The following is a 27472-nucleotide window of genomic DNA, read 5'->3' on the forward strand; positions in this document are numbered from 1 at the left end:
CAGCTGCCGCCAGCCCCGGCTACCGGCTCAGCACCCTCATCGATTTCCTCCTGCACCGGACCTACGCCGAGCTCACCGTGCTGGCCGACCTGTGAGTGCCACAAATTCTCCCCTCCCCCTGCGAGCTCCTACGCCTCTCATTGTCAGGGCATCCCGAGAGGATGAGGAGGCCTCGCCAGGGATCTGTCCCAGACCTCGGCTGGGGTTGGAGAGGGGGGAGGTGGTCGCTTCTTGCCCTTCTCTCACCGCAGAGAAATACCCTCTTCGTGCAGACTTGTGTCTGCATCGAGCCGTTTTCAGGGGCCTGGTGAAAGCTGCTGGGTGATATGTCATGGAGGGAGAAAATTATTAGAATGCAGAGCAGCTGAATGCAGACTGGTTAAATGCTGAATTTTGCCCCCAAGTCACTGTCAAAAAATTCAGTTGTGGTGTCTGTACTGAGACCAGAATACATGAAACTGAAACATGTGAAACTAAGATGTTTTCAGATGCTGCAACTTCTTGAGTTACCCGTGTGCTTTTAAAAATACCATTTGATTATTTTGGGCAAAGAAAATAAGTTATTTACGTTTACTTTGTAATCTGCTGTGCTGATGTTGTTGTGTTTGAAGTGGCAGAACAAAGCAGTGTTTTTGGGCCAAGGAAAACTTTCCTGAAAGCATTTGGACTTTGAATAAACCAGTTTCCCTTTTAGTGTGTTTTACCTTAGAGGTTTTTGTGGGGAACCTGTATGTTTTAAGAAGTGACACACAGAACAAATAGAAAAAAATAGGTATAGTTCTTGTAAAATACCGTATCTGGTAAGTACGCAAACAGAGTTTTGCTCGACTTAGAGTTAAGAGTGTTCAAACTCTGTAAAGGATGAAGAGTTTTAGAATTGTAGTTTGCTTTGGAAGAACTTCCAGAATGTCAGTCAAGAAGGCTTTGCTGTATGTTTATGGTATGTGTAGACAGTAGTTGATACTGTATGTGTTCTTGTAGGAGCACGTGGCTGGGTTGTCTTCTGTTCATGTTTTAAGGTGTAGAACAGGTCCTTTTGACTTAAGTACATAATTAAGGTACAAAATGAAATGAGTGGTGTGAACAACACATGGGGAATGCTTTTAGCACTTTGATTCACCAAGTAGTTTATGAGCTATGTGGTGTGCCCTCCAAAAGCAGATTAAGCTAGATTTTTTTTTTCCCCACTATGTTTTCACATGAAGTATCAGTTTGGCTACTAGAAAGCCCAGCTGGAAAGTATTCTCCTGCTTCCCTCCAACAAAATGACTTCTCATTCTTTTGCTGGCACCAGCGTAGTTGCAGAATTAAGAAAATAACTTTTGAAACAAGATGCCTGTGATTCCTGTAAAACATCACAGAAATATAGTCCCCCGTCTGCTGTAGTATCTGTCACGCAGGTCATTGATGAAGTTGTGGAGTATGGCATTTCTCTACATTCAGACTGATTAAAAAGGGAAGAGAAACTAATTTCAGGCAAGTCGGGAAATGGCAAATTTTAACACCTGATGCAAAGGTTCTAAGATTGCTACTATGAATTAATTTACTCAGTCATGGATGCTTAATGAGAGTCATTAATTACACAGCAAAGGCGGTGATACTGTGTGGCTCACTAGATTACCAGAAATCTTGGGATTTCAGCACCCTTCATCAAGCTTTTAAATTAGTTTGACCAGTTCCAGCTTACCTGGTGAGAATACCAGAATACCTGGTTTTATTTGGGTTTTTCCCCTCCTTAGCTAGGCTACTCTTTAGAATTGTCAAGCTACCTCCTTTATCAAACATGTGATTTCATTGTATTTGGGAAACATTTACAATCATAGAAATTTTGAAATGCTCTTTATAGATATGTAGAAGTTATTATTGTGCTTATTTGAAGGTTACTATCAAAATTTCTAGTAGTCTGAAATGTAATACAACAATATATAATACTGTTTTTTAAATTTTTATTTAGATTACCGAGAAAGACTGATATGGAAAGGTGAGTTACAATAAGACAATCTGTAATGCATGTTAAAATACAGAACTTTGTTTAGGCTGTTAAGATTAATATAGAACTGCTTAAATAAAATAGTTCTATCCTAATTTTAGATTTTATGCAAGAAAATAAGCCATGCCTGTCTTGCTGTCACTACATCGTTTCAAGACTTTTCTCAGCATCAATGAAAATATCAGGGTTTGGTTGGGTTTTGGTTTTGTTGTTGTTTGGGCTTTTTTTGATTGGTGCACTGTTTGGTAACATACTGTTGCTGTTACAGTAGATGAGCTCCATTAAGGGCATTTTTTTCCTCATGAGTCTTGAAGCAGTGGAGTGAAAGTAAAGCTGATGGGAAAGGGAACTGGAAAACCTAAATAGATTCTAGTTAGTTCTAGAACAGGTCTTTTCACAACTACCACTCCACCAAGATGAAAGAACTTGATTTACTTTTTTGTTTCTTTGGATAAATTTTATGGAAGTTGTCAGAAAATTTTCCTTTATTTATGTTGATGTGCTGGATGACCTCATTTTCTTTGGAGACCTATAGCACCTGTGATATTACAAAGAACATTAATAAAGAATTCTGTGTGCCAGGATGGCCATTAATTCATTTACTTCAAACCTTTAAAAACTGTCATAACGTGTGGAGTTAACCCCATTTCAGGGAATCATAACCTGGGATGATTCTTTGTGCCTCTTCTCATGCATACAATCTGTTTTTTGTTTGGTTTTTTTTCCTTCTTTTTTTCTTTTTTCTTTTTTTGTTTTAATTACCACTCTATTTGCTGAGGAAATTACATTCAGCTTAGGTCCAGAGGTCCCTGTTACTGGTAGCGGGGGCTTCTCCCGTCTAGATCTTTAGCATTTCTTGGTAAAGCTGGAATCTACTTTTTGAGGCACACAGATAAAATGGATTACAGATAAAAGAAAGTAAGACTGCTGTTAGTGATTACAAAGAATATCCTGCACTTGAAATTGTCTTGAAATCTGTAAGGAAATGTAGTTTAGTTATCCAGATCATTCTCTTTTTCCTAATTTTGAGAGCTGCAGTGGCAGCAGTAGTTGGACTTCAAGCTCTGTTTCTTGCAGCTAGCCCAGTGAAGCGGCATATATATGTTGGTGAAAATGCAAAAACAAAAATATACAAACATATAAGCCTCTAAAAGACCACATAAAATCTGAATTAATTACTGCAGTGCCTAGCTAAAAGATGCTGTGATAAGAAAAAACAATAGGAAGTTATGTATTGTAGTATAATATAGCATTTCTTTGTAAAGAGTACTTGATTAGTTAGCAATGATAGGAATAAGTAACTTTGCAACAATAAAGAAGTGGTTGGATTAAAAAAAAACCAAAACATTAGTACTGTGGTGTAAAATTAATAGTGCTGAGTTCTGGGGGAAATCCAGGAGCTTTCTTCTTAATCATGGAGACCTTTTTTGCTCTGTATTCTTTATCTTTTCCTTTTTATCCTCCAATAAAGTATAATATGGGGGGAACTTTTATCTAAATAGAATAATGGCTGTGCAAGATTTAAGTGGAACATGAATAATAATGACTTTGCAAGGCCCTATCTTCTGTGCTGGGAAAGGGGGAGTTGCCTACCTTTGTTTTCCAGTCACTGAATATCAGTATGAATTTTTCTTGCTGTTGTGCTGTTTTCACCACTGAAGTTTGGTTGATGTAACTACTAGATTTTAGCACCTTCTGTATGGAGTTTGTCTGAGAGATTAGTGGTTTTCTAAAGTCTTACTGTAGACATCTTTCAAATCCCATAAAATTTTTTCTAAATCTTTCAAAATTCTCAACATCTCGCTTTCATAGCGTGTTTACTATTAGAGCAGTATGTAGGTATAGCGGCTTGTCCATCACTTTGAAATCTTAATATCGAGCTGAATGCCATTCTAAGCCCTAGAATGCTCTAGAACACAGAGAAGTTGTTGGCTTAATGCCCAAGTTCTTGGATGAGATTTCTAGTATGTAATGAAAAAAACTGGACCAGATGGTATTAGTTGTGCTTCTGGCCTAAATGTTCATCTGCTGCCATGCTTTATCTATTCCACGAAAGTCAACCTCGTTACACCAACACTTTCAGCAGAAACAGGCTCTGTCTTTATTATGAGTGCGTGCCCTACAGATTAGGATCAGAAGGAGGTGCAACTTCTGTTTGGTAGAGGCCAATATCTGTTGCACTGACCAATGTTCTTTTTGGCCAAATGCTTCTGTTACTTTAGAAAACTATCAGGAAAACATCTTGAGTTTGTTTGGTTTTGGGGTTGTTGTTTTTTTCCAAAGTAACTAAAAAACTATGGTGAAATTAGTGAATTGAACTTGTAGAAAGGGAGAAAAACTTTTATAAATGGTAGATGAAATGGTATTACATATCTACATTGTAGATCTTTGTGTCTTGTCTAATGCATCTACAATGTAGATGTGTAATCAAGAGGAAAAATCTGGGTGTGCCCATATTATGTTCTCTCATATGAAAAATAGCTCTTAAGACGTACAAACAAACACTGCCTCATTTTGACTGTCTCATACAAAGCATGGTGGGAGGAATATCAGAAATTTCTCCTTCTTCCAGTTTCTTTACAAGGCAGGAATGGAGAGGAAAGTAAAAAGGTGGGGATTTTTTGTGGTCTTCCCCACCACCACTTTGTTTCCTGGCAAAATGGTAGCTTATTTAACATACCGTGTAAAGATGCCTTAAAATTACTAGAGTAATATTTTGTTTAGTATATGATTTACTTTTTTTTAGTGAATGTCAGTCTAATGTTACTGCCAGGTCCTGTAACCTTTGGGTATATTGCCTTGTTTACTTTAAACTGAATAAGCCCTGGGGAAATGCTGTGAAAGGTATAAAAATATTTCAGTTGAGTTCACTGTGGAATTTTTTCTCTTAAAATCAATTATTAATTCATGTGAGTATGCTTTTTATTTGCCAAGACAATCCTGGTTGGTAAGAATTCATGAATGGTAGCATTTAGGTACTCAGAACAGTGAATTTTATTTTCTCCATGTTCTAATCAAACAAGCCATACATTAGCGATGCCTCCATTAACACAATTAGAAGTTATCATATTGACTTTTTTATTGGCACAGAGTTAAATTGTAGCTTTATTATAGATCTGAACACTGGATTAATGCATGTTTGTTTGTTTTTTTTCCAGAAAAATAGAAATAGTGCAGTTTGCAAGTCGTACTCGTCAACTGTTTGTTCGTTTGTTAGCCTTGGTCAAGTGGGCTAATAATGCTGGAAAGGTGGAAAAATGTGCGGTAAGTTAGTGACAGAGTTTGCCATGAAGTAATCTCTTAGGTGATACAGGATTTTCATACACACTAATTTCTCCTTACTGTAGAAGTTTAAAAAAAAAGCCTATTTCATAGACAAATATGTATTAAATTATAACCAGTTTCTTCCTATTTAGAAATTGTATTATCTTGTACTTTAGCTGTTCATGTTCCCAAAAATTCATCAGTGGCAAAAAATGAAAGGCTTGTCTGCAGATAGTTTTGGGAGTGCTTTGAGGTTAGGTGATAGGACAGGGAAGACTGATCTCAGTGTGTTAGTTCTTATTATCACTTTCATCCTGCTCTTGGTTAAATAAGAATAAAGTCCAGAATGCTGCAAAAAAATACAAGCCCTGGGTGATTGCAATCAAGCGTGGTTGCATTCCAGTAGCAATCATGAGATAAAGAACTGTGAGGCTTTACAGATCCTCCACTGCATCAGAAATGGCTTGCAGTTTTAAAGTGTCCATTCTTACGAATGAAAGTAATGACCAACATAGTCATTCTTTCTTTGTTTTATAGACGTGATTACTTGAATTGGAAGTGACAGATAAAAATCATCTCAGTCACGTGCATTAGATGAACTGATTATAAAGAGGCATTGATTTCTGCATTTTTTTGGACACATACCTTTTTTTTCTTTCTTTCTTGTCCTCTACAGATGATATCAAGTTTTTTAGATCAGCAAGCCATTCTGTTTGTGGACACTGCTGATCGTTTGGCGTCGCTAGCCAGAGATGCTTTGGTTCATGCTCGCCTACCTAGTTTTGCTATCCCGTATGCTATTGATGTTCTGACCACTGGATCGTACCCGCGTCTGCCTACCTGCATTAGGGTAAATAATGCTACCGTGTGTCTGGGGAGCAGGGGAGGGAAACTCTCTGTACCCTATCAAATGCATGTTAGTGAAACTATTTGTCTATGTGCAACTGAAACTGGAGTTTGATACAGGCCTATTGCCAAGTGTCTGTAGTGCCAGTTTCTCATGCAGAGCACTTCCTATTGAACAAGTTATGCTTTCCTAGTAAAACATTCTTTCCATTTAAACTAGTTCTGCTCTAGGATGAGTAGAGTAGTAACTCTTCTTTGGTTCTTTAAGTATGTGCACACACTAGGCCATCATCCTAGAAATTACTTTTTTTTTTTTCAAGGAGATACTGACATCTGTTTTTAGAGGTTTTGCCTGTATCTGGAAATGGACTGAAATACTAAACAGTTGTCTTTAATGCTGCTGCCTTTTCTTACTGTTAAAATGCAGAATAACAGGATTTTATGAAGTAATACGAATGGTAGTACCTGTGACTTACAATGCTTATTTGTAGCTGTATATACACATCTTAGTATTTTAAAACAAGTTTAGCCTGACATAAGTCCTTGAATTAATTTAGTTGGTCCAAATTGAGCAATTTTATTCAGTGGTCAGTCTTGGATAAAATGTAATCAACTAGAAAACAAATCTGAGTGCAAGATACACAACTTTGCTTGTGTGTACTGGCCTGTAGTATTTATATTTTCAGATTTCTAGGCTGGTTCATTTTCACCATTGCTGCTGTCAATGTCTTGGACGCGTTTGAGATACGTAGACTTGTTTATGTTTACTTTAACAGGATAAAATAATCCCTCCTGACCCGATAACAAAGAGTGAGAAGCAAACCACGCTTCATCAGCTGAACCAGATTCTTCGACACCGACTAGTGACTACTGATCTCCCTCCACAGCTGGCAAATCTTACAGTTGGTAAGAACTGGAATTACTTTTTAAAGAATACATTACTGCAGGCTAATTTAAAATTGTTGCTAAAAGATAGCATAAGTGAGACCATTAGGCATGCTTCCTCTGTTAAGACAGGGATCCTGTCTCTGTATGACATCAAAATTGTGTTTTCCCCTTTTGAAAAATGACAGCACTGATAATATTTCTGGAATATTATTTACTTTCAAGAAGGTGCAGATGCTTGCTTACATAGTTTTGACAGTCTTTGTTCCCAGTCTTGAGACTGATAGCAGTGTTTACAAAGGTGTGAATTAGATAAATAGTGTATGTAATCTTTGCTTGTCTGCATATAAATAAATTATGCAAAATATTATCTTCCTCACATGAAAATGGAGTTATAATATTTCAATGTTAAATAAATGGTTTGTAGTGAGATGTGTTTCCAGGGCTAGATTTCAGCCTGGGCTGAGATCATGTTCTGAACATCTTCTGCATATTGATTAAAGTATTAATTGTTGATATAGCAAAGAAGTGGAAAAATTAAACCAGATGTTTTGTTTGTGTAATTTGTCAGTTTGGTAGTCAGCTCAATGTTACTCTGCATTATGTTAGCATGAGTGTCAACAGGTTATTGTGATGAAAGTACTGCTGTTCAGACAGTTTTTTATGTCTGTCCATGCTGCTTATTGACACAGGTTCTGTTGCAGAAGCAACTGTGAAATCTTCAGATTTGCACAGAGCCATATGCAGCAGAGCAGAAACCATAGGGAAGTAATCAATTGTGATTGCCAGGAGCTACCACACTGGTATTTTGAGGCATCTTAGGAGACTGAAATAAAACATTTTTTCCTTCCTTAGCCAATGGCCGTGTGAAGTTCCGAGTTGAGGGTGAGTTTGAGGCCACCTTGACAGTTATGGGTGATGACCCTGACATCCCCTGGCGCCTTCTCAAACTGGAAATTTTGGTTGAAGACAAGGAAACTGGTGGTAAAGAAAATAAAATCAAACCTTTACACTTTCTTTTAACATGGTGTTAATCTCTGGTGCTGTATAAGTCTTGTGATATGCAAAAGACCTAGTATAAACAACTTAAGATTATGAAGCTGTGTATACTTGTCCTGTTTTCACCTTGCTGTATGTATTTTTAATACCTTAACAATGGTAGACTATACCAGTAGTATACTACACTATCAGTGTAGTAGACTGACTGAAATTTCCAGAGTAAACTGAGGATTTTGTTATTTTGTTAGAAATTCTGGTATGAAAAATGCTCAATACAGTTGTATGTTTTTTTCTTTTGAATTCATTTATTTAATTTTAAATATCTAGTTTCCTGATGTGTAATGTGAACTATTTTTAATTTCTGAAAGATGGTCGAGCCTTAGTTCACAGCATGCAGATCAACTTCATCCATCAGTTGGTCCAGTCACGGCTGTTTGCTGATGAAAAGCCACTTCAGGACATGTACAACTGTCTGCGTATCCTTCTGAAAGTTGCTTCTGAATAAGCTGTTTAATGTAGCCTTGCTCTTCTAGAAGCTGGAGGTCAAGAGAGATTCCCTATGAAGCTAGGGGGAAATGTCTGGACATGGAGTAAAATGATGGCCTTGGAAACAGTTATTCTCAGGTGCCAGGATGTAAAATTTGATTTTACACATTTGATCAGCAAAGGTAAAGCTGAGGTACTCAAGACAGCAGGTTGTGTGGTAAATCAGTGCAGCAGCAACTGGCTGCATGTGCTAATTTCAGAGGCAATACAGTACTGACTTGAAAGTACAGGAGATGACAGTTCTGGCTACTAAGAACTGCAGTAAGGTGATGATGGTATATTAACTGTATTCTACCTGTGTGAATAATAAAATGAGACGTAGCATATGCAGAAAGTAGTGCAGTGATTTTTCTATATGCAAAGGTCAAATTGGTTGACAACGTGTAACAGTTTTCAGTGAAACAGTTTGTGCAGAAACAAACAGAAGCATGTTATTTTAGAGTGACCATGGGAGATGAGGTTAGTGGTAACTACAGGATGAATTTAATTTATTTGATAGTCATTTGATAGATAATCCTTTCCCTAAAATATTATCAGAGTTAAAATTTATAAAACAAAGCTATTGTCACACTCTCATCTAATACCCTACCCTAGATAAGCTTAAAAAAAGGAAAAAAAGCCTTTGAGAAATCATTGATGCTGTTTATGTCTTTATCTGGATTAGTATTTTGGTGTGTTTTCAGATAGCATCTTGTCTGACTTTTGTGACAAATGGATTTGTGCAGTGTACAGAAATGGATTTATGTAGTGTACAGATGTTTTGGAGGTCTTACATTTTCTTAACTCCGTTCATTAGACTCCTTCTGCTTAGCACTTCAGTTGGAAGTCTTGCATTCACAAACACTAATGCTGATTCGAGAGCGTTGGGGTGACCTCGTGCAAGTGGAGCGATATCATGCAGGGAAATGTCTCTCACTATCTGTTTGGAAGTAAGTTAATTTTAAAAGGGCTGTTAACAAACAATAAATGAAATAAGAGGGTTTTCATTTACTCAGATTGAGCTAGAATTTTCAGGATTATACGTTTTTGATGTGAAACTCCTGAAGTCTTGTAACCAAGTACCTAAACATGTTGCTTCACTTGCAAAGAAGTGAGGGATGTACGTAAATGTACAGGAGAACAATGGATACAATTATAAATCAGCTCTTTTTAATACAAAATCTAAATACATTATTAGTTCTTTGTCAGTCTTTTACTATATTTATTGCTTGATTTACACTAGATATTTTTTTTAAAGCAATCCAAATGCTCTTCTGATTGTGTTGAATTTGCAGCCATCTAAAACTTCTTTATGTAGTTGTAGTTAACTAACAGTTCTGCATTAAAACGTAAACAAAAACAAGTGTGCTATTCAGTTCAGCTGGCATAATCTTATTTTTAACCATTAGTCTCAAAAGCAAGTATTAGCTCCTGAAAAGTGTATTTTCTGCTATTCAGTTACATGGTTTAATTATTCTCTTTATTTTAAGTCAACAGGTGCTTGGCAGGAAAACAGGAACTGCATCTGTTCATAAGGTCACTATTAAGATTGATGAGACTGATGTCTCAAAACCCTTACAGATATTTCATGAGCCTCCACTGCCAGCCTGTGATTCTAAACTGATGGAAAGAGCCATGAAGGTAAAAGTTTGCTTTGCAGTAGGCATCTAGTTTTATAAATCTGAAAATGTTTTGCTTTGTTAGTTTGTTTCACTTTGATTCAATTTAAAGAGCTGTTTCTAAGTTTTCTAGTCAGCAGTTACTTTAGGTTGTGTTGTGTTTATGGTGGGACCTAAAATTGTTACAAATTATTGGCCTTGACTTCATCTTTAAAAATTACACCTACTTCACAGTGCATTACATACCACTTGTGAGACAGAATGCTGAGGCTGGCTGGAGACAACAGCAAAGTTTCAGTTATGGTTAGTGTTTAGCTTGAAGTGCTTTATAGAGAGCCAGTTCTTCCCTTTTGTGCCTTGGAGATGCTCTGAAAATCAGCTTGCCCATGTTGCTTGAGTTGGCTACCTAGCTGTGATTTGGAAATCTTGTGCAGAAGACCTAATGTGGTTTGCCTGCCACAAGTGTTAAGTGAAGCTTGGTTTTACATTATCACTAATCAGATTGTCATGTGGCCTATTTGAATGTGCCTTTTTATTCAAATTCCTGTAAAAGGTGAGATTGTTGGAATGATTCAGAATGAGTAACTGCAATCAACTTTCTACTTGCATACAGCTTCACTGGTGATAATCTAGGTCTTGGTTGATGGTATCAAAGAGAAACTGCGTTCTGAGTTTTATAATAAGTCTTCTGTAAGTTCCTCAGCAAGTCTATCTGTGATATATCGGGATGTGTGTTTGTCGTTATTTCTTACAGTGTTTGTTTCTTTTTAAGAGAGTTCATAAGCTGGAATGAATGGTGTAGTTTTCAAACTTTCAGTGCAGTTCTTCCACAGGGAAAAACTCCCCAGCTCAGACTCTTCACCTGTCTTAGGGAACTTTCTATTGCTGATAGTCTTCAACTACTGTGCATACTTCATATTTGAGCTTTTTGGCCATCTTGTTTACGAAGTTTGTCAGACAAATCTCTGTATGGTGAATATCAAGAACTTCATATGTTTGGGCTACAGCGGAATGTGGGAAACTTAGTGGAGCATAGTAGCCTTCTACTCTACTTCTAGAGTAGAAATTGTACTGCTAGTATAGTAAATATATACTAAATTTACTCACTTAGTAGCCTAAATTAGCATATTTAGGCTACTAAATACAGTTAATTTAGTGAAGATACTACATTTATACCTAAATCTAGGAGAATGTGCTTTATCTAAAACATCTGCTGAAGTTCCACTGTAGCTAACTCAATCTAAGCTCACTGAATCAGGTCTACAGGCTGTAGATTAAGGTATGAAGCCACTGTAAACTTGTGGTTTATCAAAGTTAATGCTGATTCCTTTTAACTACTTGCTCTGAGCTTAAAAAACTTATCAGTTATGGTATATACGCTGCTATTGTAGTGTTTGAATAATGATCTCAGCGGTAATGACGTAGATAGCACACTGTGTCTCTGCTTATGTAAGATACTATACAAAACGGTGGCATGAACAAGTATGTTTATCTAAGCAGGTTATTGTACATTAACCTACAAGAAATTAAATGTAGCTATAGAATCTGTAATCACTTGTTTGTGAGGAAGATTTAACTCATAGCAGCTGCTGAGTGGAAATGCTCTTGTAGATGAATAAACACTAAATTTTTAAGGCCTGGTCTTAGAAAGCTAGTCTTTAAGGGGTGGTCATTCTGGTATATACAAAGGCAGGTAATGAAATTTCGTATAATTTTGTTTTCTTATAAATATCTTCTGCATTTATCTCTTAGGCTAGAATAAAATTTGAATTTCATTCACCTTGAAGAGGTTTCAAAGCAATGTGAGGTTAAGTTGAAAAAGGTTTTGCAGTAATCTGTAGCTTTGCTTATGCAAAATAGGTAAACAATACAACTGCAATGTGAATGGTTATAAATGCAAATACTTTAATTTAGGTTGCACAAGTAAGCTACATTGAATATAAGTGGTGGCATAAGCTTCAGCACTGGGAGTGCAACAGCCTCTAGATGCAGCCTTTAGATACTCCTGGGTTTGGAAGGGTTGCTCATATTCAGTGTCTGCCACTGCATCTTCACTGCATTGTTACCCTATGAGCAGGACTAAAACTAATGTGCTGTATTTCATGCTTCAGCTACACATGTGTTTGTGTAGTGGTAACCATATTCTAATAGTGTTGGTTTTTTGGAGTTTTGTGGGGTTTCTTTCCTTAGCTTAAGCTAGTTATAAATGGGTGCAGGCTAAGCTGGAAAAAACTCCAGCCTTGATCCAGAACAACTAGGTCTGCACAGGGAGTGGTAACAGCATAGCTTGTAAAACTTATTTACTTTTACATTTTTCTTCTAGTCTTCTCTCAGAAATCCTCCCAGTGCCTGCTGCACAGACAAAATCTTATGTTCGTTTGTTGTTTTATAGTGATCCATATACTCAAGTTAGTAGCTCATTTGTTTTACCACAGTTCTAAGCAAATTCTTTCTGAAGTGATTGTCTTATGACGTTAAGTAGCTTTATTCTGGTCTCCTAATGCATAAAGTCTACACATCAATTTGAACTTGCTCAAGTACATTCCTTTTTTACAGATTGACCACCTGTCAATAGAAAAACTCCTAATAGACAGTGTCCATGCAAGATCTCATCAAAAACTTCAAGAGCTGAAAGCCATTCTTAAGAGCTACAACGTTAATGACAATTGTATGTGTTTTCTACTAAGTTTGTTTTAAATTAATTTCCATTTGTTGGCTAGGAATGGTTTCCTTTTTTCTTGGTATTTCTTGGTTTCATTAAATTTAAAAAATGGAAAAAATAAAGGGATATGTGTTCAGAATTAACAAGGTTTAGCTTTAAATTATTCTGATTGATAACTAAAATAGACCTCTAAATGCAATATAATAGATGAAGCTGGTAGAGTGTTATAGTCTGGACTGAAGGGTTAAAAGTTGTGTACTATAAACTTGTACATGTTCAGAATTGAAAGCGAATCCTTCACTGACTTGAGCTAGCTTTGTATGAGACTTTGCTTAAATAGTTGTTGGAACTAATGGGATTTGAATTAAGTTCATAATTGTGAAGCAGTGAGTTGAAAGATAATCAAGGATTAATAATCTGCTTCAAATTTGGTCTGTCTTTTCTTGCTGGTTTGTTACTAGCACTGTTTTCACAGAAATTCTTATATTCAGTTCTCTTTGTTAACAGTGTAATAATGTGCAAGTACAGATTGCTTCTGTAAAAACAGTAATTCTGATTTTAATGGGCTGAGCTTTAATATGATAAGATATTTAATAAGATATGTGACAAATTATTAACATAAAATTTGTGTTTAGCATTCATTGAGACGGCTCTTCCAACTCTTGTAATTCCAATTTTGGAACCATGTGGTCGATCAGAGTGCCTGCATGTATTTGTTGATCTCCACTCTGGAATGTTTCAACTGATGCTGTATGGTGTTGGTAAGTAGGTGCAAAACCATGCTGCATTTAGTATCTTGCAAGAATTCTGCATTATGAGGTAACTGTGTGTGAACAATTCTGTCAAATCTGCAAAGGTCTGTAAGTAAATAAGGGTAATGTAAATGAACACCACACATGGGTCATCATCTAGGTATTTAAGTTTGAGAAACAGAGAAGTGGGTTTTTGTGCTTAAGAGTCACAGTTCAGTTAGGTATATTTTAAGATGACAACAGTCTTAATATGTTTAGGCATCATTGCAACGCATATTCTTTATTACTTCCTGGGTTGTGCTGTTAATGGATGCAGTTATTTTATATGGGCCTGATATATCTTGAGTTACTGTTCAAGTCTTAACTTAAAGTTTCATATACTTACGAAAAGAAGGAAAGCAAGTTCTTTTAGTTTATTTGCCTAATAACATACTGCTGTGTTTTTACAAACATGGATCATTTGTTGGTATCATAACCTCTTGACAATGAGTCACATGGAGAAAACAAGGGGCGACAATTACAAGTTGCGCCAGAATTGGTTTTATCTCAATATAAGGAAGAAATTTTTTACACTGAAGACAATCAATCACTGGAACAACTTCCCCAGGGACGTAGTGAAATCTCCATCACTGGAGGTTTTCAAGATGCAATTGGACAGGGTTCCCAAGAAAGGCTGGACCAAATGATCTTTCAAGGTCTCTACCAGCCTGGGCTGTTCTATAGTTCTGTGATTAATTGCTTATTCAATTAAATGAGACACTTTTAATTAAAAGGTCAACATTTTGTTTGAAGAGCAGGTGTTAAGACCATTCACTCACTTAATGTTCTTGCAGATCAACTGACACTTGATGACATAGAGAAGTCTGTTAATGATGATATGAAGCGTATCATTCCTTGGCTCCAGCAGCTCAAGTAAGTGACTCACATTATTCACTTAGTTTGCATAGAATTAATTGCCGTATCTGTATTTTGGAATATCACACTTGCATGGCTTTGTGTTTTACCACAGTAGGGGATATACTTTCTCGTTGTTCTAAGTGACCTTGAGTATTTGCCACCTTCTTTAAATTTGTGGAGGAAATACTGCTTTTGCTTGGAGTCAATTCCATAGTCCTTCAGTCTGCCCCCTTACACATAGCTTTATGCATTGCTATGTGCATACTCTGCATGAAGTCTTTTCACTTTAAATCAGTAGCAGACCACTTGCTTCCCAAAGTCCTCATTTTGTGTTCACGTTCATTGTCTATCTCCTTTATTTCATTGTTTCTATAGCTGAATTCTGCTTGTTTCTCAGCAAAATCAATCTCCCTTACAATACACAGGAAAAACCAGGAAGTGGCTTAGGATGATTTAAATAATACCTGTTTATCTTCTAACACTTCAGCCCATGCTGGTTTAAACCTCTAATCTTCCTTCCATAAAGTCCTGAGATTTAAGCACAAGATACATTTGGCTCCCATAAGAGGTTGCAGCAAATAATACAAATAGAGTTTGCATCTGCATGAAAACTAAGTTCCTCCTGCTCTGTCATCTTGGATATTCCCAGTACTCTGAGCTAATTGCAGGGTGAAACCTCTATTTGAGGAGTTTTACTTTTAAAAGAAGCATGATGACGCATGAAGCACTGGAACCCTGGAAAAACTAATCAGCCTCCCTTTGTTATAAATAATGTACTCAAGATAATGAATTGGGTAGTGCTGCAGTTTTTGAGCAAAATAGTCAGTCCTATGTCTTTTAGGACAGCGATATCTAATATGTACCTACAAGATTAATTGTGGTGTGTCATGATGGAGAGATGCTGAGCACCCACACTTTCCGCTTCTGTTTTCAATGGAAGTTTGTCTGAAAAAAACCAGAATAGATTTGGTGTCTTGAACGTAGTTCTTCATGTCCAAACTTATTCAGGTGAATGAGTTTGTTCATGTAATCCGAAGTGTCATCCACCTTTGGTTACCTTTTTTACTCTATTGCTTACCAGCATATGGGAGCAAAGATTTTCTTTTCTATATCAAAAAAATAGTCAAAGATTCCAAATTGCAATTTAACTGTAATCTGCATGGTTTTTAGTTTGTCCTTTCTTTTATATATTGTAATTTCATATTGTGACTTATAAAAATTTATTTATATATTCCTTCAGCAAATAATTTCAGAACTTTTCTTCTTAATAGCTGTCTGTTACTCAAGCTGAAGACAATGTGTAAAGAGAGTAATAAGAAAATACAAACTCACTACATTTTCTGTGTTGATTTTTCTGTATATAACTTGTGCAGCAATGATAGATTGTTGACTTGGAATATGTCTGACACTTGACACTAATACTGTGAACAGTGGTACACCAGAATAATTTAAAACACTCTCAGGGTACTAATACCTTTATTTCAATGCAAGGTTCTGGCTTGGACAACAGCGTTGCAAACAGTCTATAAAACATCTGCCTACAGTGAGCAGTGAAACTCTTCAACTAGCTAATTCTGCTAGCCATCCAGTGGGAAACCTTTCCAAACACAAACTGTTTATCAAACTCACTCGCCTTCCACAGTACTACATTGTAAGTAACTGAAAAATGCTTTTGTCTTTTGCTTCCAGTCATGGATATACCAGTTTGTCTGTTGTACTGTTAACTCCAACATTAGCAACCAAGTGATTGATACACTCCTTGACTCTCCCTTCTCTCATTCAGTGGGTTTGTTAAGTAGTCAGACTTAGAGAGAGGAGGGGACATAAAGGTTTATTAATCAGCAACCTTCCCATTCTGTTTCCTGAAAGTTTAGTCTTACTTGTCTTCTTGGATCTCTTTCCTAGCCACAGTATTAATATCCTGAAAAAGACTCATATCTTTTCTTTGAGGGCGAGAGGATAGGAACTGATGTAGACATGTTCTTAGCTTGAAGGTCCTCTTAATTCGCTATTTTGTTTAAATACAGGTTGTAGAGATGTTTGATGTTCCTGGCAACCCCACGGAATTAGAGTACAAGTACCATTTTCTCTCTGTGAGCTATGCTGAAGGAGATGACAGCCCTGCTACTGCACTTTTACTACAGCAGTTCAAACCAAACATTGAAGAGTTGGTTCTAGACACAAAAAGTGGGAAACAAATGAAAAGTGGTGTCAAGCGCAAGGTATGTGCTTCAAAAGCCCACCAGGCTCGTTACAGTGTGTGAAAGCTAAACACGTGTTCTGAGCACCAATACCAGCTTTAGTAGTGTTGTTTCAAAAGTTTGTATGGCTGACATCTTACTTGTATTGCGGCTTGGTTCTCTGGACTACTTCCCCAGGGAGATTTTGGGGAAACTATTTTGCAACAGTTGTCTTTTAGTTTATGCCAGGTCTTCTGGGCTGTTCTGAAGAGCCAAGGCAGAGAGCACTGTGCTAAGGTAGCTGGAGTAGCTTGTATATGTGGACCACTGGTATCTGCATGATATGCTTTGTGCCGTGTAGACTTTGAAAGACTCGCAGGGGCTGATAAGAGTTACTTTTTTGGGGTCAGACTGACATGGCTTAGTGATACGTAAATACTGTTTTAAGGAAGGAGGTCATTATAAAATTACTTTAACTGAATTGCTTCAGTCCTGAAGTAGACCAGATCGTTTCAGGAGGTTGTGCTCAGGGTGTGATTAATTCAAAACTCGGATGAATGAGATTGTCTCTGACATCTTTTCAATGTATTTACTCCAAATGTGTAAGTACATTTGTCTTTCTTTTAATTCTAGTTATCTGGTGATCCGTGTTCCATAGAACCTAAGAAACCAAAACGGTCGGGAGAAATGTGTGCCTTCAATAAAGTGCTAGCTCATATTGTAGCCATGTGTGATACAAATATGCCATTTATAGGGCTTCGTGTTGAGGTATGTATTAAAAAATATTTTGTTTCCTTCTACCCCTCTACTACTCCTGTTTCTCTTGTCTAGTTGTGACTATTCAGCAAATCTGTGGTTGTGTGTTCACTTTGCATTTTCCTCACCAACTGAGCCTGGGTGACATGTTCTACACTGGATGGCTCTAAGTCTTGTTAGAGCTGGTTGTCTAATACCAAGCACTGCAAAAAGCTTGAAAAGTTGAGGGAAAAGAGAAAATGAGAGGATGAAAGATCCACCTGTGGGAGAGTGTGGGAGACAACTTTATACCAGATTTGCACAGACCTCTTTTTGGCTTTCCAGTGTTTCAGGATGCAAACATCTGTCACCCTTAGGGTTGGAAAATACTTAAATCATTGAAAAAGTTAGTTATTTTGCTTGACTTTTTGCTTGGGACAACATTTTTCTTCTTCTTTCCTAGTTATCTAATATGGACATTCCTCACCAAGGAGTACAAGTAGAAGGAGATGGCTTTAGCCATGCAATACGTTTATTAAAGTAAGATGACACGTTCCTGTGTTTCATTTTATTACAGTACATGTGCTTGAGGAAAAAAAAAAGGATTGTTTGGAGAGTAACACTAAAAATACTGGAGTTGGGGGCATTTTTGGTTTTGAGTTTGTTTGTTTTTTAATTATTAGGTGTCTTGCTTTCTCATGTGAAGCAGTGGTGGGGAGAGGAAAATAAGAGTAGACAGGGAGCCGACTATAATTTGTTTCCTCTCCATAAACTGGAGAGCTCTGAAAACAGTCTGACAGTCCTCAGTCCTAAAATCCAGGCAGTACTAAGGAAGATATGGTGATGATTCATGAACATGTAATTGCAATTTTAGATCAGATCAGAGGCCTACATATTCCACACATTAATTGACAATTACAAGTATGTAATACTGCAGAGGAAAATGCAAGGAATCCCAGAAAAGACAATTGCATGGTAAAAGACTTGTAGAGGAAACATATGAGAATCATAATGATTTTAAGAGTGGAAAGGATCTGTGAAGGTCATGCAGTCCAACATCTTGCTCAAAGCAGGGCTGATCAGCTACATTTTCCACTCTCCGATGTTTTTTCTCCCTTCTCTGGGTGCAGCAATCTCAGATGCTGACTGGAGGAGAGTAGTCACTTGATTGGCTGGGCAGCAACTCTGCAGAAAAAGAACTGGGGGGCCTGGGAGACAGACTGAAGAGGAGTCAGCAGCGTGCCCCTGCAGCAGTGACAGACCACTGCATTCTGGGCTGTATTAGTCAGGCAGTCAGTCCCCTCTCTGTGCTGTGCCTTGAGGTTATTTAGGCCCAAGTGCAGGACTTTGCATTTGTTTTCATTGAACTGCATGATGTTCCTGTCTAACTTGTTCCTCCAGCCAGTTGGGGTCTCTCTGAATGGCAGCCCTGTCCTCCAGCATGTTAAGTGCTTCCTTCAGTTTGATGTCATCTGCAAACTTGCTATTCCTTTGCATCATGTGGGTTATTGGAATTGTTAAATAGTATTGGCCTCTGTGTTAGCACTGAGGAATGTCAACCACTACTTAGACTTGCAACTACTGACCTCACAGTACTTTCTAGTTGGCAGTCCAGCCAGTTTTTCACACTTCTTGGAGCCTACTTCAAGCCTTACCAGTTAAACTTTGGATTGCATTGTGAAGTAAAAACAGATTATATCAGTTTAAAACAGAAAAACAAACCCCAAGGACACCTTCTAGAGTAAAACCTTCTTAACTTATTTTATGCTGTAGAAATGTATAGTGATAGAAAGGCATCAGTCTCTAAGTGCATCAGGCCCTACCTTTTTACCTTTGCTTATGAACTGAGAAGTACTGAGAATCTGTGAGTTGGAGTTAAGGGTGGTACATGAAATTCCTGGATAGACTCTCAAGGGATTTGAAAAAGAGTTTGACATGTTATTACTTAACCTTTATTTGTCTGTCCCCTGAGCCCAATTCTCACACTGGAATATGAATAAATTAGTGAGTACTAAGATAACTGCCAAGTTGTTCATTGCGTTTAGAATGAGCTTGTTCTAGAAGGTGAACTGATCCATGAATTCAGGTTGCCACAGAACTTACTTATTTTTCTTTCTTGGCTTGTTTCTCTGTATAGAAGCTTTATATCTATGAGCTCTTAGTTCACCAGGAGATCAGGGCAATTCAGCAGATCCCTTAACAGTATGTAATTTGCAGAAGTTGAATCCATATACAAATTGGTGTTAACTCAGATTGCTTTTGTAACACATCACAGTCCTTGAAGAGGGATAAGATACCTCACTATGCAGTCCAGCTGTCTTTGCTGTTGATTTACTGTCGTGGTTTAGGGCTGGGCTGGCCACTAAATCCTGGACAGACATTCTCTATTAACCCCTCTCCACTCCCCAGAAGGGAAAAGAGAATAAGGGAGAGAGACTTTACAGGTTGGAAAATAAAACTAACAGATTTAATAAAAGAATAATACTAATACTACAGGATAATAATGTAAATAGGAAAATAATGAAATATATACAGATATGTAAAAATGTATATACAAAACCAGTACCCCCCCAATGACGATTACGTCACCAGAAGCTCTGCAGATCAGGGCACTGGAAAAGTCCCAGTCCAGACTCAGCAGCAGGTGGGAGCAGGATGCAGGAACACACAAATCAGGATCAGAGGTAGACGAACTAGCAGGGTTTTGCTCAGACTTCAGCCATTGAAGGGGGTCGAGACGGCAGGAAGGGTCCAAGATGTAAGGGTGACTCCAAGATGGAAGGGTTGAGACCCTCATGATCCCTTGGCTTTATACCGAGTATGAAGTATGTGGGATGTTGATCAGTTTTGGGTCCACTTCCCCCGCCTCATAGGTGCAGACATGGCACCCATGGTGAGACAATTGGCCTTGAGATTATCAGTTGTAGCAGCACATACTGGAAAAACATGTTTCTAGTTTTCAGCAAGTTCAGCCACTTAGAAGAGACTGAGCTGAAAAGTAAAATCGCTAAATAGAGAATTAGTTCTATTTAGCTCAAACCAGGACAGTCCAGACTTGGGAGTCCTTTGGGAAATGTTAGAAGTTAATACATATTTTTTTGTTTTGGAACTGTACTATATATAATTGAGGCTTTTTTTTTTAATCATAAATAGAATTCCTCCCTGTAAAGGTGTAAACGAGGAAACACAAAAGGCTCTGGACCGATCTCTTCTTGATTGCACTTTCCGATTACAAGGTAGAAATAATCGCACATGGGTGGCTGAGCTGGTGTTTGCAAACTGTCCACTTAATAGCACTTCATCCAGGGAGCAAGGTAAGTTTTATTTGGAAAGACTGGGACATCTTGTTTCTTTGTGGCTTACATTGTCTGTTCCCGTAGTTCTAATATTTTGGTGTTACTGAACAAGTGTCTTCTTTTAAGGTTTCTAATAAACCACAGTGTACCTGAATCAAAATTTTTACTGCTGTGTTGATGCACTTCTATTATTTAAATATCCTTCCTGGTCACTTGCTACAGTTCACTCACAGTCTGTAAACCACAGTTCAGGAACCGCTAGATTAATCAGTATTTACCGTCTCCTAACCCTGCAGGACCAACCCGTCATGTTTACCTGACGTATGAAAACCAGTTATCTGAACCAGTTGGAGGTCGCAAAGTTGTTGAGATGTTCCTTAATGACTGGAACAGTATTGCTCGGCTGTATGAATGTGTCCTGGAGTTTGCACGATCATTACCAGGTACAGAAATCACCTTCTTTCCATTAAAATTGTGTTTCCAGATTATTAGGGTTTTCTCACTCTTAATTCTTTTCCCTCCTCTCTTCAAAGACATACCCAACCACTTAAACATTTTCTCAGAAGTTCGTATCTACAATTACCGAAAACTTATCCTTTGTTATGGAACTACCAAGGGGAGCTCAGTAAGTAACTCTTAAGTGCATTTAAAACATACATTTGAAAACAGAATGGGTACGCTTAGAGTTCTCAGCATTGTGCTGCAAAATATTTCCTTGTATTGCATTATTGTGGAATTAATATTGATGAATGTAGAAAAGACAGAAAAAGAAGGCACCAGATTGCTAGTTTGCTAGGTTACTGGATGTTCAGAATTGTTGAGAATTTGTGTAAGATGCTTTAAACTGTGGGAAGGACAGTTGCATCCTCCTGATTGATGAAAGCTGCCACACCAGCCTTTTTCTGACAAACTTACAGTAAGTGTTGCTACTGGTCACTGCTGTACTGGGATAAATGCAGCTGAGTGCCCAATTCTGCTGTAAAAGAAAGGACTTTAACAAAGTTTTAAATGTAGTATTGTGCCTTGAACTGTAGCTTACTCTGAGGCATTTGAATTTACAGCTTATCGCATTACACTCTTGCCTTAAATGCAAGGTAGAGGAAGAAGTAAGTGCATGTTTATTACAGACTAAGTTTTTGTGTGCAACTGATGCAAAGTAGCTGATGCACTTGAAATTTGCTTCCTGGAAGGGTTTTGTGTTCTTGTAATAAGCTGAATTTTAAAGAGTATTTCTATGTGCATTTTACTGGGACAGTTAATAAGTAGTAGGAGTAGCAGTGTGGATTTGGCATGTCACTTCCTTACATATTAGCATGTCCAGTTCTTGTTTTTGTGTGGTATGACTGAGAAAACCAGTCTGCCTCCAGCAACTCATTAATCGGTTCTCTGTAGCATGAATCTCTCAAGTTTCATTCTCTCTGTCTCCTCTTTGGCAGAAAAGGTATTTTTTCTTTTTAGTTGACTTGCTAAAATAATTCCTCGGTTTTGTGGTTGCCAATAATCCAGCTAGCTAAATGGATGTTAATGCTAACGGCACTTTTTTTTTTCTACAACCTCAGCAACTTTTGAGGAAGGTGGGTTAGGAATCTGTTCAGCTTTGAAAAAATGAGGAAAAAGATTAAAGCAGACCAGCTCTCTCATTATAACCTTATAGTTGTTTTAGTTTCCAAGACAGTTTTATGTTCTTGACATTGCAGATCAGCATTCAGTGGAACTCCATACTCCAGAAGTTTCACATTTCACTGGGAACTGTTGGCCCAAACTCAGGTTGCAGTAACTGTCACAACACAATTCTGCACCAGCTCCAGGAGATGTTTAATAAAACACCAAATGTGGTGCAGCTGTTACAGGTAACATTTTTAAAACTTCTCTCAACAAAAGTGCAAGTTAATTAAGAGCTGAATTCTGATTAAACTGTTCTCTTCAAAATTACATGTGTGTGTTACGGTTGTTTGTGGATCTCACTGGCAGAAGGTGGCTTGGGGAATGTTGTATGTCCCCCATGCTCCATTTTTGCTGACCTTTACTTTCAGGTAAGTTACCTGATCTCAATATCTGTTCTCTCTCAGGTTTTGTTTGACACTCAGGCTCCCTTAAATGCCATCAACAAGCTTCCAACTGTGCCCATGCTGGGTCTGACTCAACGTACCAACACTGCCTATCAGTGTTTCTCAATTCTGCCACAGTCACCCACGCATATCAGGCTGGCTTTTAGGAACATGTACTGCATTGACATCTACTGCTGGAGTCGTGGTGTTGTAGCGATACGTGATGGGGCGTACAGTCTCTTTGACAACAGCAAAATAGTTGAAGGCTTTTACCCTGCGCCTGGATTAAAGGTGACCATTTCTGTGTTTACTGCCATGTTGTAAATTAATGAGCTTCAAACTTGAAATATGGATCTGATGTGAAGAGCTGCAGTTCTTCCAAAATTCTGAGCATAGAAGGAATTTTCTGATTTATCAGTAGATTTGTTAATTAATTTGAATTAAAACATTTCCCTTAAGAAAACTAACATCAAGTGTCAGGGTTTTTTTTCTTATCTATGTAATAAAACAACATAGAAGCTACTTTAAAAGTCTTTTTGTTAAAACTTGCTGAAGCTTTGTGACTAGGCTGAATGTACTCTCCAGGATTTACAACAACTCCTCTCAAACTATGTAGTGTGGCAGGACGGTGCTCATATGTTGCAGATGAGGAAATGCTTCATGTCAGATGATTCTAGACAGAAACTTCTCTTTTAAAATAGTTTCCATCAGTGTGTGACAGGAGACTGTGGCTTTGCTTCTAAATGCAGTGCTGGTTTGCTCTTCCTGAAAAATGAGTCTTTGCATACTGCCAGAATACCTCGGCTGAGGGCAGCTTGTACCAGTGCTAGTTATACTGAAATTTTGGAAAGTAGCACCCATTGTGAAATAGGATAGTTTGCTGATTTTTTTCTGATAGTTGCAGCTGAACACTGATTCTCTGGTGCTGCCTTTAGCTGATCCTAAACATCAGCCTCTTTCACAGATTCCAAGTGGAAGGCTAATAGGAAGAAGACTGTAGATACCAGTGAAAAGTATGAGAATGAAATTGGGAAAGCAGAGGAGGAAGTAATTCAAGAGGATCGTCAAATTCCTCTGGGTACAAGAGAATGCTTTGGAAGAGTTGACCTGGGTGTTCTTACCCTGACAGGGCAGTTTTAGGTGTCATGTCGTGGCCCAGTAGGTACTGGATACTGACGAGTTGTTCTGGAACAACTATTTCCAGTTGTAGGCTTTTCCTTATCTTTGAGGGGAAAAAAGAAAAATGTTGGTATTTCAATTAACTAAAGATATTTCAAGGTAATGAGCAAGGTTTCTTGTTTGGTGGTGATGCAAGAGCCTATTTTTAAAAGAAAAGAGAATTAAGCTTAAAAATCCAATGAGAAGCTCTGTTTATGAATTGATACATGTTGCAAACTATTCATACTGTATGTAATGAACCACAGAATGGTAGGGGTTGGAAGAGACCTCCGAAGATCATCTAATCCAGCTCCCCTGCTAAAGCAGGAGTAGTTAGTTCTAGAGACCTGCCTGTTCCTTATGTGCTGTAGCTGATAAAGATAGTATTCATATATTTATGTAATTAAATTTAAATGGGGAAATTGCTAACAAAACTGATTTTTCCACAGACATTCCTGAACATGTTTGTTGACAGCAATCAGGATGCACGAAGACGGTCTGTAAATGAAGACGATAACCCACCTTCTCCTATTGGAGGAGACATGATGGATTCTTTGATATCGCAGCTTCAACCCCAGCAGCCACCACAGCAACCACAACAACAGGTACGCTCCAGGCAAAATAAGAAGTGCTTGTTGTCTTCCACAACTATGGGTTTCTAAGAACTTAGGTTCTAAAGGGATTAGCAGTAAAAAATGGAAAGGGAGACTATAAAACTGCTCAGCTGTGGAATTCCCCTTGGGGCAAGATGTATTAATTTGTTTTGCCATTTCTCGTTCCAGCGTAAACAGCCCCTAGCATGTGAACAGTAGCTTTGGAAGGTCACATGAGCCTAGCTGCCTTAAAAGCAAAGTACTGACGGAGGGAAAGCAACTGTTTAAGATAAAAGATGGGAGGGGGAGTCAGGAGGCTTCACTGTTATAAGGTGGCAGATTAAAAGGACTGAGGTGCAAAGGTATGTCTTGAGGAGAAACTGCAAACACTCACTGAGAAAGAATAGTGAGTGCTGAACAAGATGATACAGAGAATAAACTACAATGTTGATGGACCTGTAAGATTTCATAGGTGGGGACCAAACTCTCATTAGTATTCTCCTGCACTTTTAAAACAAGATAATAATAAATTTTGTTGTCCTATGTTGACAATTTCAGCCATTTGCAAAACAGGCAGGAGCATCAGGAGCATATCCTCTTACTTCACCACCCACCTCCTATCACAACACAGTGACACCATCTCCATCTATGATGCACACACAGTCACCAGGTAAGATGGCTGAGAGTTTATATGCTGGAAATACACACACAGCTCTTTGTGAATGCATGCTTTTTATATTGTTTGAGCTGTGTTCAGATCCAGGTTAGCCAAGAGAATGCACCTTATATTGTGGAAAAATAGCAAAGCAAAGTCCTGCCATGCATGTTTTGGAAAGCTAAATTTTGAAGCTAAAAAAAAAAAAACTAAAAAATTCAGTGAAGCTGGTTACCTTTAACTGTGTAATATTTGGGACTGTTTCATTCTTACAGCTTACAACTCAGATCAAAACCTGTTAATTTTAAATACCTGTGTCTTCAGAAAAGCTTTTTATCACCAAAGCTCTGCTTTCTGCTCCCAGCTGTTATACTGAAACAGCTGAAAATATTTAAATTTGGGGAAGGGCTGGGGGGTGAGGGAAATGCCATTCTTCAAGCCAGATATCTTGGAAAGGTTCCTTGGTGTGGTGAATCAGTCTGGAAATTATAACACTTGTGCATTTACAAAATAAAGCCTTTGAGTGCTAAAACAAATTCTCATGGATCTTGTTTGCTGTCTCCCTAAAGAGGAGATAGCTGTAGCAGTTGATAGAAAAACTTATAACCGAAAAATGGGAAATGTGTATGTTGAGTGATGCAATGTCTTTGATTAGGAAATTTGCATGCTGCAAGCTCACCTAGCGGAGCTTTGAGAGCACCATCACCAGCATCCTTTGGTCCAACTCCTTCCCCTTCCTCTCTTGGAATCACAATGGGACAAACAGCAAACTTTGCCAGCCCACATGGTAAGTTCTTTACTGGCAGGTGTATGTATAGTCACAGGGAGAGCCCATTTGCTTCTTGAAATTAAGTGTTCTGGAGCAGCCCTAAGTTAATGGAAAAAAAATCGTGTTTTGTAACTGGCTTAAGTAGCTGTTTTCATACATGTGGATATCAAAAGTAGCTGCATGGCACATTGAGATGTTCCTAGTGTTTTAAAAATTGCCTATCAGTAACTCTTTCCTGCTTACTAACGTGGGCAAATTCTGTGAGGTCTTGTAGCAGAACAATGGCTGCAGCATTTAATGAGCATTGTCTCTTGTTAGATTAGTTAATGTATTTTTGCTGGTTGCATTTCCTGGAAAAATAAGTGGAATGGGTTAGAAACTCAAATACTTGCAATTTGAAAACATTGTCGAAGTCTTGCTGGTTTGACATACATAAATGTGAGCAGTGTGCCTTTCAGTTGTTTCCTTCTATTAAAATTTTTTGAAAGCTGCCAAAACAATTGTTTTTTGTAATGACAGTGCATTTGAAACTGTTCTGTAGACCACAATAAATGAACCGTTCAGATTGTAATTTTAGGACACCAGTTTAACTGTCAAGATGAACAAAGTGAAATAGATACAGAACAGACTGTTTAGGAAGCTCGTTCTGATTGGTCTTTATAGCAGAGTACAAAACCAAGGATACTTTTGCAGAGATTACTGCAAGGTACTGAATAGACAAGGAACAGTCTGGCCGAGGCTTTCATTTGCTAAGTAGCAGTAGAAGTCCAAGTGTATAGGCAAGAGCTCTTTTTAGTTTAGACTTTAAATGTTGAACATGTTGATTTGCTTCAATATTCAATTTTACATTACTTTTTAAAAAATACAACCAGAAAACCTTTGAATCTCTATCTTGATTTTTTTTTTTTTATTTTGTTCTCTTCCCTCCCCTCATTATTATTTCTTTTTCTATGGCTGTAAAATGTAGTTCATAAACTTGCAGACACTTTAATGCTTTACAGATTTTGGTAAGTTTTTTTTATATTTCTAGATTAGAAAACATTGTACTTTCTAAAAAAAAAAATGGACTTGTAACATCTTGTAGGTACCATCGACCCAAGCTCACCGTACACCATGATGTCACCCAGTCAGCGTGCAGGGAACTGGCCAGGATCTCCCCAGGTCTCTGGTCCATCACCAGCAGCACGGATGCCTGGAATGTCACCAGCCAACCCTTCCCTTCATTCCCCTGTCCCAGATGCCTCTCATTCCCCACGAGCTGGAACAAGTAAGTTTCTTCATCAGTGCTATGGCTGAGAAACACTCGTGTTTAACATTTCTAGCTCTGTCCTCTTTGGCAGTCTTGTGTGTAAGCCTAACAGTTGCTACTGGCCTTGTGCAGTAGAATATCTAAGGAGATGAAGCCTTTATGCTGTCATAGTTCAAATCTTCTATAACAAATTGGAAAATGAGCTAAATCATACAGCATAAGCTTTAGCAAGATTGATACCTCTTGCTGCGCTGAAGAAATTAGTCTTAAACTACTTAGCTCCGTGACTGCGATTAAAATTCTTCAGCATGAAAGCAATGATAGGCATATTTGCCTACCCAAATACCAAG

General features: G+C 37.9%; 1 protein-coding gene across 1 annotated transcript in view; it reads left to right on the forward strand.

Annotated features, from left to right (window-relative positions):
* Positions 1 to 5: 5 nt before the first annotated feature.
* Positions 6 to 27472, forward strand: part of MED14 (mediator complex subunit 14) — a gene marked incomplete at its 5' end in the record, with an annotated part of 34515 nt that continues 7048 nt past the window's right edge. The window contains 25 exons of the mRNA XM_010186335.1: positions 6 to 91; positions 1955 to 1981; positions 5149 to 5254; positions 5931 to 6104; positions 6877 to 7006; positions 7841 to 7969; positions 8353 to 8460; positions 9327 to 9459; positions 10000 to 10150; positions 12685 to 12796; positions 13426 to 13551; positions 14376 to 14454; positions 15931 to 16090; positions 16467 to 16661; positions 17253 to 17387; positions 17818 to 17894; positions 20508 to 20668; positions 20947 to 21093; positions 21184 to 21275; positions 22348 to 22500; positions 22720 to 22989; positions 24306 to 24461; positions 25008 to 25119; positions 25760 to 25891; positions 26958 to 27140. Of these exons, the coding sequence (XP_010184637.1) occupies positions 6 to 91; positions 1955 to 1981; positions 5149 to 5254; positions 5931 to 6104; positions 6877 to 7006; positions 7841 to 7969; positions 8353 to 8460; positions 9327 to 9459; positions 10000 to 10150; positions 12685 to 12796; positions 13426 to 13551; positions 14376 to 14454; positions 15931 to 16090; positions 16467 to 16661; positions 17253 to 17387; positions 17818 to 17894; positions 20508 to 20668; positions 20947 to 21093; positions 21184 to 21275; positions 22348 to 22500; positions 22720 to 22989; positions 24306 to 24461; positions 25008 to 25119; positions 25760 to 25891; positions 26958 to 27140 (3334 nt within the window). The remainder of the gene's footprint in view (positions 92 to 1954; positions 1982 to 5148; positions 5255 to 5930; positions 6105 to 6876; positions 7007 to 7840; positions 7970 to 8352; positions 8461 to 9326; positions 9460 to 9999; positions 10151 to 12684; positions 12797 to 13425; positions 13552 to 14375; positions 14455 to 15930; positions 16091 to 16466; positions 16662 to 17252; positions 17388 to 17817; positions 17895 to 20507; positions 20669 to 20946; positions 21094 to 21183; positions 21276 to 22347; positions 22501 to 22719; positions 22990 to 24305; positions 24462 to 25007; positions 25120 to 25759; positions 25892 to 26957; positions 27141 to 27472) is intronic.

This window comes from Mesitornis unicolor, unplaced genomic scaffold, assembly GCF_000695765.1.
Source record: "Mesitornis unicolor isolate BGI_N332 unplaced genomic scaffold, ASM69576v1 scaffold25630, whole genome shotgun sequence".
Taxonomy (NCBI): domain Eukaryota; kingdom Metazoa; phylum Chordata; class Aves; order Mesitornithiformes; family Mesitornithidae; genus Mesitornis; species Mesitornis unicolor.